This window comes from Notothenia coriiceps, unplaced genomic scaffold, assembly GCF_000735185.1.
Source record: "Notothenia coriiceps isolate Sejong01 unplaced genomic scaffold, NC01 NC01_scaffold00009659, whole genome shotgun sequence".
Classification (NCBI taxonomy): Eukaryota; Metazoa; Chordata; class Actinopteri; order Perciformes; family Nototheniidae; genus Notothenia; species Notothenia coriiceps.
In genome coordinates this window covers 217,541-228,334 of record NW_011342360.1, presented here as the reverse complement: position 1 = coordinate 228,334, position 10,794 = coordinate 217,541, and the positions used below count along the sequence as shown (strand labels likewise).

General features: G+C 45.5%; 1 protein-coding gene across 1 annotated transcript in view; it reads right to left on the bottom strand.

The window, feature by feature from the left end:
• LOC104945519 (ras-associated and pleckstrin homology domains-containing protein 1-like) overlaps window positions 1-10,794 on the bottom strand; it is a 50,207-nt gene that overhangs the window by 26,073 nt on the left and 13,340 nt on the right. Inside the window, 4 exon segments of the mRNA XM_010771203.1 lie at window positions 992-1,425; window positions 2,636-2,830; window positions 3,514-3,619; window positions 3,983-4,102. Coding sequence (XP_010769505.1) covers window positions 992-1,425; window positions 2,636-2,830; window positions 3,514-3,619; window positions 3,983-4,102 — 855 coding nt within the window.

Sequence of the window (10,794 nt, the reverse complement as noted above, 5' to 3'; positions counted from 1 at the left end):
CACACACACACACACACACACACACACACACACACACACACACACACACACACACACACACACACACACACACACACACACACACACTCATTCCAACCACTTCACACTTTTATGGATACATGTGCATGCATTACACATAAACCAATGGCTGCACACTACAACTGAATCTCAAATTAAAATGTCAATTTAATGTGTCGGAAAATTACAATTTAATCTGCAGCCCTACATGGGCAAACATCCAGATCGCACACACGCACTTACAGTGGCCCGGTCCACCTCCCCCTCCGGTGAGGAGAAGTCAAGCTGCCGTCTGGCCCGCCGCAGTGTGACAGGCTGGGAGAACCAGGAGGTGTGTGTGGATACAGATATAGAAAGGATGCAAACACAGATACAGTGATGACATGCGGGGGGGGGGGGCGGCAGGGGACATGCATGATATCGTGTTAGGGCTGCACAATTAGCTTATTATCCTTTGTAATAGACTCAGGTTTCAAATGCAAGCTTTGCTCAAATCAAGCGCTTCCTAAACTAACAGCCAGCCACTAGTGGGGGGGTACACATCTTTTATTTACTTCAAGGAGCTGTGCAGCCCTTCTCCATGGTTACCTCTGAAGCAAGATACTATGTCACAGTTTTCTGTTCTTCAAGACACCTAAACATACACTTGGTTTAGTCATTTAGCTCAGGTGGTTGTTCGATGCTTGGTGAGTTAGCAAAGGAATTCAGAAATGGTAGATACAGTATTGGAGATTACAATGTATCCATAAACACACCATCCAATCCACAATACACAGGATGTATTGTGGATTGACCGTCAGCACACTTCATGCCGTTTCCTCCATGCTGGTTAAACATGCAGAGCTTACCTCGCCATGTGGGAAAGACCAGCAGTCTTTCACACTGCGGCTCACACACACCTTCCCTAACAATAATAATAACGTCTATCCTTGTGTGTGTTTTGTGTGTGTGTGTGTTTCAGTGTTGGTCATACCTCTGTGCTGCTCTGGTTTGGCCCCTGTGAGCCAGGGCCCTCCGCCTCTCCGCCTGCCATCACTTTATCGATGTCCAGAGAGTCCATGCTGGAGGCCGAGGCGCACGCCGAGTTTACACTGGACCTCTGGGAGGGGGCTTCCTGTTCGCTGACCGCGCCCACTGAGCCCGTCCTCCTGTGCTGCCCCCCACCTCCTCCTCCTCCGCCGGACGAGCCCGACGAGGGCCGCCGCAGCGTGGTGGAGGAGAAAGAAGAAGAGGAGGAGGAGGAGGAAGAAGAGGTCTGGCGAGCAGCTTCGTCCATGCTGAGCGAGGCCTTCTCCAGCTGAGAGGTGATGTCGTCCAGGGAGATGTTGGAGGCGGCGGGGCGGGCGTTGACGCTGCCCCCCCGCACCGTGTTGGCCGGCGACGCACGGGTGCTGCTACTGGTGCTTCCTGTTGGACAGATTAACAGCTTAGATGGAAGAAAATCAGTGTAGATTAACTCGTTTTTACTTAAATAATACATTTGTCTATATCACTCACATCAGTTAGATTTCAGGTGCCACATCAACATATGTTTACAATGTGTCTATATTCACATACATTATAGACCCTCCAGAAAAACGCGATTCTGCGATTGCAGGATTTACCGCATAATCAGCAAAATGGCGCAGATTTTTAAAAGGCCTTTTTTCGACACAAAGTTGAGGGGAAAAAAAGTTAACTCGTCTTGACGTGAAGTAGTGATGATGATGATGATGATGACGCCATCAGCTCGCGCATCACAGAAGGTAAACAACACCGTAGAGTGAACGTGTGGAACTCACACGACGAACATTTCTGCTAAAGACCGGGCAAAGCAGTACCCCGATGTATTTCACGATTCTGCACCCCGTGCAACTGTGTGTTGGAGCATACGTCTTAGAGAAAGTCGACGGTGACGACGCGGAGAAGTGTGTGTGATTGAGTGAGTGAGTGTGAGTGTGAGAGAGAGAGAGAGAGAGAGAGAGAGAGAGAGAGAGAGAGAGTGTGTGTGATTAAAATAGCCCCATTGCTTTTACAATAAATAAACATTGAATGTGTTTAATTGAATAGTAAAGGGGGTTTAACGTTAGTGGCAGATTGTGTGTGAGAGAGAATAAATAAGACAGCCCAATATTTTAAAAAAAATCTATTCTTTTTCGCAACTTCCCGCAATTTCACCGCATAAAATCACATAAAAGCCGCATGTTTAATCGCATAATCAAGGATTTTTGCCCGCGTTTTTCTGGAGGGTCTAACATTAGGTAAGGTTCTTGATCAGCGTTTTAAGATGATCAAGACAATGCAGCGGTGAAGTCAGCGCTGGTGAGCACTAAAACCTACATTTCCCCGCTGCAAACAGGAAGCAGATAATTATCCTCTTTTCCTACTCTTTATTGTTACTCTGGGTGTTTTTGGCTTTGGTAAAAAAGGACAAACATGTTTCAGGAAGGCTGCACCACGTCCAGAAACATCATTTGCTCCACAAGAAGAAGAGTGAGTGAGATCTTCCTGTTGAGTACTTCTCTAAGACAAAACAAAGTGGTAAGCACCAAAATGTCTGTGCTCCAGCTTCATCTCTTTACTCATAGTTAGAATACTAAAAGCGCCATCGTTAATACACATCATTCAGCGAGTCTACCTCCGCTGCTCCCCCCTCCGCTGGTGCCCGTGTGCTTGGTGCTGGCACTCCGCCCTCCGGGGGCTCGAGGCTGGCCTTTGGTCTGCCCGCGAGACGCAGAGTTTGGTTTGGAAATGGTGTTGAGCTCCTGTTCGATGGAGCACAGGTCGGCCATCAGGGCGTCCAGGTCCACTGTGTCGCCCTGGTTCAACGCCTCTGCAGGGAGCCAAGAGAAAGGAGAGGGGGGGGGGAGGGGGGGTTACAAACACATTTTGGGGGATTTGTGTTTTTATAATTGTCACGTTCCCTCCTAAACTAGGGGTACAAAGGGAAGTAACAAAATATAAAAAGAGAGAAAAAAGAGAGGAAACTGATTTGGCAAAATGAGTAGATAATGTTTAATTTTCAAACTTAAGATAAACTAAGAACAACTTTCTCCTAAAAAGACTAAAGTAGTCAATGCACAAAGATACACTGGAGCACATCTCCTAACAATGAACAAACCCAAGCTAAACTAACAGGTCTCACACAGAGACAGCACACTACACATGCTGCACATGTCACACATGCAGCCCAGAGGAGAAGGAGAGAGAGGCCGTTTCTCGATGTGGAGTAAAGCTGCTCCAGAGCCACTGTTTCAAGCATGCTACGTCATCGAGGGGCGCCGAACGCTGGGCACTTAAACAGTCCTTCTGCGCCGCTCGATGACGTAGTGTCCTTGAAACAGTGGCTCTGGAGCAGCTTTCCTCGACATTGAGAAACACCCAGAGACTGCAGCCTTCATGGAGGCCCTGGTTGGGGATTGGGAGCACCTGAGGGAGACAATCAGGGGGAGAGAGACACACACAAACACGGCACGGCACTTAACAATTATACTATTTTGTTGTGTGATGTCTCACCGTTTATGTTATACATGGAGAAGCGGTAGGAGAAGTTTGCCATGTTTGTCTCCTGCCTGAGAGGAGCCTTCTGCAGAGGCTTCTGAGGCCTGCCGTCATCCAGACTCTACACACACACAAACACACACACACACACACACAAATCATGAAGTGCACCTAAGCAAAAACACCCTTTGACACAGTGACAGCATAGGATCTAAGCAACCGATATATGCCTGCTAGTGTTGTCGCACACAATCCTGCACAAACGTACAATACCAAGTGGTAGTGGGAGGGGAGTTGCTAGGATACAGTATAGGGAGACAGGATTAGCAGTGTTAAGGTTGCTATGGATACAGCCTCTTCCTTTCTTGCAGCTTTTCTACCTTGTGAGTCTGTGTAACCAACCATCTTGTGTGTGTGTGTGTGTGTGTGTGTGTGTGTGTGTGTGTGTGTGTGTGTGTGTGTGTGTGTGTGTGTGTGTATTGACCTGTGTAAGCTTGTCCAGCTCTCCAAGCCAGGCTCCAAACATTTTGTCCAGGTCCTGGTCCTCCTTATCGCTGTCCTCCTCGGCCCCATGGTCCAACTCGTCGTCGGAAACCTGATCCATCTACAACACAAGCGATACAAAAACAGACTTAAGTAAAGGAGATGATTCCACACACACACACACATTATCAAATCACACCCACATACATAGCAGGAATGATTTAAAGAAGGAAGGAGAAAAAAAAGAAAAACAGCTCATGCCAACCTCACTGCCTGTTACCATGACAACTGCTCACGGACCCCTAGCGGGCACCCTGTGCAGTCTGATGGTCTGAACGTCAGTGTGCAGTTCACAGATGCCTCTACATGGATCTGACACCCCGATGGAGTCCAACATCGACTACATTGACCAACTGAGCGCTTTGCATTTAGACTGGTGCCTCATCCTGTCAATCAAACACTAAGCAACACCAGCAGGTGGTGTCAATGGCTGTCGGGGCCAGAGTGGGTGAAGGATGGAAGAAAGGAAGGGAGGCGTAGCAGGTTGGGAGGCTGTGGTCGGTCAAAGGTGAGGGAAGAGCGCCCTCTACTGGACTACACAGGAAGTGATGTCACTGCAGCTGTATGGCTCAGGTGCACTAATGCTCTCCAACATTTAAAAATGTATATTTCACAGAGGTAACATCATTTAATTAGAATGAAAATGTGTCAATATATGGTTAGGAATTACCATCAAATATACAACTTCACATCCCGACAAGATACTGTTCATATTATTATTATGTTTACGCTTTTAGTATCGAGTTAAAACGAACAACAGCAGACTCCTGAAGCCTCATTCAAGGGCATTTTTTTTCAATAGACAAAGCACTGAGTCAAAACATCAAAATGATGGAGGCACAGCATAGCAGATAAGACTTCCAGAACAGCGCAAAAATAATGTTACGCCCTGACCGTTTCTTCATATCATTCATTTCTAGGCAAGCTGGGAGTCTAACTGTTTAGACAACCCAACCTGAGGAATGCCAACGCACATCGAGGAAGAACATCTAATCTGGGGAGAGGATGTGGAAGTTGAAGGAAAACACGGTGGAGCACATGAGGAGTAACACCTGGCATGCTTTGATAGGCAATAAACTATTTTAGACGGTACAACCTGACACGGTCCCCCCCCCTTAAGATTGTTGGTACAGTCCAATGTGCCCAACACAGTCCAATCAGATGGAATAGTTGCAGGTAATCCCATTGATGTTTTCAGGAGGGGATCAATCCCTCCTGTTAACCACTTTGTTTGGTGTCAGTCACTAGTGGGGACTGTACCAAACTGGGATTAACCCCTCGGATGACCCCTGGTTGTTTGATCCAGCAACAATGTGTGTGTGGCTTAATGCATGCAAGTGTGTCCAACCTAGTTACACAAAGTACTTGAGAGCAATCTGGAGGTCATGCTTTGTTGTAAGAAGGTGATAAAAGCAGGTCATAAAACAGGCAGCAGGTGAGAGGCAATAAAACAGGAACATGATAGCAACACCATTGAAAATCGGTCATCTAAACACACACACGGGAGTTGAGGGGCGCTTGTTTCAGATCAGAGCGTTCACATTCCAGACAGCACACATGGTCCACTCCTTTAAGTCACTGTATGTAGTGCATGTACAAAAAATATACTCCCCCAATCTCCCACCCAAACCCAGCCTTAGTTGGAATTACAAGCCAAAACTATGCGTGCGTTAGGGCTGCTCAATTAATCGTATTTTAATCGCAATTAGGATTATGGCTTGCAACGATTACGAAAACAACGTAATCGAAATATAACGATTTTTTAAAAATTATTATTATTTATTTTTTCTTAATTGGATTTTCAGTTGAGTTATACTTAAAGTTCACGGTAATCAACTGTTAAAAACATACTGCTCACATTTTTTTTCTCCAATAAATTGATGTTTTCAAAGTAAATGGATAATCGTTTTTAATAATCGTGATATCAATTATTGACCCAAATAAATCGAGATTATGATTTTTGCCATAATCGAGCAGCCCTAGCGTGAGTGCGTGCATTAGAGGGTTGATGATGGACAGTTTCCTGTTTTGGCTCACATATCAAACACATGAAACACTTGTCATCTTGTCTAGAAATATGAGGTCTTAAGTTTGTCAACAAAAACAAGTCCCTCATATGTGTGTGTGTGTGTGTGTGTGTGTGTGTGTGTGTGTGTGTGTGTGTGTGTGTGTGTGTGTGTGTGTGTGTGTGTGTGTGTGTGTGTGTGTGTGTGTGTGTGTGTGTGTGTGTGTGTGTGTGTGTGTGTGTGTGTGTGCGTGCGTGTGTGTGTGTGTGCGTGTGTGCGTGCGTGATGATATCCATGCACTGATAATCGTGTGTGGGAGTCAGAACAGGAAATGGCCAGGATGTGCAGAATTCCTAATTTCCCACATGGCCTGTTTCTTGGCAGGAAACTCCGGCTGTCCGTCGGTTTATCCGTGCCACTTACTGGGGACTCTTCTGATGAAGGCACAAATCCTCTTGGTTGACACATTGTTTTACCAGAAAGAGCGTACTACATTTGTTTTAAATCTAAATGACATGCTGCATACCACCGCCAAAGAATAATTGGTGTCAAGTGGCTTCCCTTAGATGTGACTCCATATGGGGCCATTTGGTCACAGACGCATCTATTTGGGGATTCCCCCGGTATGAAAGGAGTTGAGTATCCTCTCTTTAAGACATGACATCATGGCTGTCTGCATGCACACAGGAAGAGGAAATGGCTAAATGAGCTTGAATTGCATTTGCCAATACTCTCTCATGTGTAAATACACCAGCGAGAAAGGAGTGGAACGGCGGGACACTTTTAACAGCTGTGTTTAAACAGCAATAAGCCTGCGGGTCTGTGCAATAGTTAAATAAACACACAGTGCACATTCAATGCGATTGCAAGAAAAATATGAAATAAACCGGATAAAAACTACGCATGGGATCATACCCTCAACGGCAGACGATGCTGCAGGTCTAAGTGAATTACCACCTGAGGGCCTGCTTTCAATGGAGCATGACCTGAGGGATGGGAGGTGTGTGTGTGTACGTGTGTGTGTGTGTGTACGTGTGTGTGTGTACGTGTGTACGTGTGTGTACGTGTGTGTGTGTGTGTGTGTGTGCGTAAATGCACTACACTCAAACCAAACAACCGCCTTGGCCTTTATCCCCTCCTGCTGCCTGTTCCTCTCTCTTGTCCGAGCATGACCAGCGCTCATCTGTCTCCTGCGAATGCTGGGTGACTCAGAGGTCAAGGGTGGAAGGTCAAAGGTCAAAGGTCGCCCCCCCCCCCTGCAGCCATATTTCAGGCTCCATTTAAACACTGCAATGCCGGCAAAAGGGAAGATAAAAAAAGTGTGTTCTGGGAAAAGAACCGCTCGAAATCTGGTGCTGATGAGGATGAAGAGCTGGAGGAGGAAGAGAGGGAGGTCTATCTCTATCTTTAGACGGAGTCGTTCATATCAGAGAGCGTCAAGAGGATTGGAAAAGGGAGCGGTATGAAGAGTAGATGTTACGTCACTTTAATAAGAGGAGAACTGTTCTTCAAAACTTCTAACAAAGAACTCGGGATCAGACTGAAATACAACTAGGTTTGGAGCACCCAGAGATTATACAAACAAGAGTGTTTGGGTGTGACACAGAGCAACATGACATCATGGGTCAGGTAAGGTCTCCATGGCTCGCTCCTTTCTTAATCCAGTTTGCATGATGGGAAAGTAATGTTTTCCATTTGACTAACATTAAGCTGAGTGTGGGATGGACAGACACTTTTACAATTCACCATGCTCGCTATAGAGGAGGACTTTGGATATCGTTAAGTACTGTAACACTCTCACTATAATGTGATTCATTCTAACATAAGCAAGTTCCTTTCTGTTCGTGTCATCCCAATGCTTTTGATCAGCCATTAAGTAAGATTACATTAGTCTTCAGAGTGGTGTGTTTCTAGAAGATGGAGCTCTGTTCTTCCAGTATGGGGGCCATTACTGCTCATGCTAACTATGTTTGGTTATTCTGTTTAAAAGGGGCATTTTCAGACCATTTCTATGAATACAAACCTATAGGACACACTACAGGAGAGGGACAACCCCAAAAGCCTGGTAGGGCCTCTTAAGGCATCTTCCTGCATGACATTGGCGACTGTGGCTGCGAGGGAGTGCGGTCGTCTTTCAACCAGAAGGTTGTGGGTTCGATCCCAGCCCATGCAGTCAACATGTCGATGTATCCTTGGGCAAGATACTTAACCCTGAGTTGCTCACGATGGCATGGCCAACGGTGTGTGAATGTGTATGCATGTTAGTTCCTAGAGTAACATACACTGCTCTGTATGAATGGGTGTGAATGGGTGAATGACATGTAGTATGCAAAGCGCTTTGAGGGGTCTTAAAGACTGGATAAAGCGCTATATAAGTACAGTCCATTTACCATTTACATTGGTAATGCTTGAAAACGCCCAAATTAATATTCTGTACTTCTCCATACACCGTAGGTCATGTAAATGTTTCGGGCTGAAGATAATGAAAAAAAAATACACAAAACCGCTTACTGAATCCGTACCATTTTCAAATACAGGGCAACATGTCCCTAAGCCAAAGCCCTTCACTGCTTCAGCACCACCTGTTCCCACTTCCTAGTTGACATTCAAATGATGAATTGCATCTAACATTTGAGTTATCCTTTCGTATTTCAATCACACAGGAAATGGGAGGGCTGGGATGTGGAACATTACCATGGCTGTGTAAATACTATTGTGGCCAGAAGCCCTCCCGCTGTGATGAGTGAATTCTTCCATCAAGCACTTCTAAATAGACCATTTTTGGACCAGATACTCGACACTGCATGTGTGTTGTAAAGTGGCAATAAGGACAGTGGAGGTTAATGAAACCGGGCATTAGCTCCTTAGCTCTCACCAACGGAAAAAAACTGGGAGTGACACAGAAAACTGGACCTCACAGCTATTTCCTCTGAAAGTATCCTTACAAAAATAAACGTCTGACACCTCTTGACTAAAAATACCCTCGACAGATCATATCATCTCAACAAAGTAAGCCGAAAATGAGAAGAAAAGCACCGGAAAGGACTGGGCAAGGGTTTTGGAAACAACACAACGCTTATAGAAACTCAGTGAACTGTTATGAGGCTACGCTGAAAATACAGAGCGGGAATTGTTGAGAGTTTAGTGGCACACAAGCGCTACACAATGACGAACGTCTCCGGGGGCAAACAGAGTGAACAAGTAAAAACATTTAGCATACCCGTGGCTAGGAATAGCTCCAGACATACACCAGGGAGGGTTTAATAAATCTAAACGGTGCTGATGGACTCTGGGGAAAGTGTGTGTGGGAAACGGTGAGTGAATAGAGGGTCATTTTGAGAGAAGGGCACACCCTAGTTACGTTATATCTTTCAATATCAAAGCTGCCGTGTGTTCCAGTGCTGCTGCGTGTAGAGATATGTAAATATAAGCAAAAATAGTTTCATGTAAATCCCCCTGTGACTAACCTCCTTGTTAAAATCCAGCCATGTAAGCCAGGGTGTTCCTGAAACTAATTTCAATCAAACTAAAAACATGGTTAATCAACTTCTTTACCATGTGTTACATAACATTCTGATATGTGGTAATCTTCCCCTTAACATGACATATGATGGTGTAGGTGTTGAAAATAATGCCCTTCATTTCCCCTCTCCTCCCGACTGCCGCCTTCCTCTTCCCTCATGTCATCCCTGACAGACTATGAATCACCTCTTACACATACATGTGTCTGATGGTCATCATAGCCTATAAAACTCAAGCCATAAAACACAAACCGAAATGCAAAGTGTCAAGATATCGTAATGACATCCTGTGGCGAAAAACACTTAACAGCTCCAGACAGCCAGACAAAAGCATCTGTCCGGAGTGAACAAAGCCTTTTACTGCTGCTCTCAATGTTTGCTATGAGACATTAAACGGATACGATCTCATTGTAAATGTGCGAGGATGTAAGGATGGCTATTTCCAGGCTCATGTTCTCAGCCTGTGGGTTTTTTGCTCACTTTCTTCCAGTGCTTTGATTGTTTTCCTGGTTGACTCAAATAGACAAGTTAAAAGAGGAAATGTGGCCAAAAGCTGTAGCTACCAGTGCCAGTAAAAGAAATTAGAAAGTGAGAGGGAGAGGCTGGTCGGACGCTGTCCAAACTCAAACAGGGTGGGGTTGGCTTTTCATTTGACATGGAGTAACCACTGAAGTTTAACACGGAAAATGTGTGTTCTCGCTCAATTAAAAATGTTGGGTGGGAGCAGAAAAAGGTGTATGACTTGTGACAGAGTCAGAGCTTAAAAGAGTGGAGGGATATCCAGTGATGGTGAAAAGTGTTGTCTTCAAGGAGTTCCCAGTAGACGGGGGTTTTGAGTAGCTTCAATGAAAATCTTCAGACATTTCGTCCTGCAGAATTAAAAAACCAAACATGTAGAAAACTTTGCACACGTCACATAGAGGATGAGAGAGAGGGAGCATAAAGGAGAAGGAGGAGTGATGGGTAAAGAGAGATAAGACCAATGAGTAAGCGGTGGGAGGGGTGAAGCAGGGAATGATGAATAGGTACAATAATGGAGGGAGGGCGCCGGCTATTAGGCTGTGAATAAAGGGGGAGGCCCCGATGGCCAAATCAACAGCTCCAGTGTCGTCTGTCAAGCACGACGACAGCCTGCGAGCAGAGGAGGACACACACACACACACACACACACACACACACACACACACACACAAACAACTACTGCTCTGTCTGGAGGGAGCAAGTTC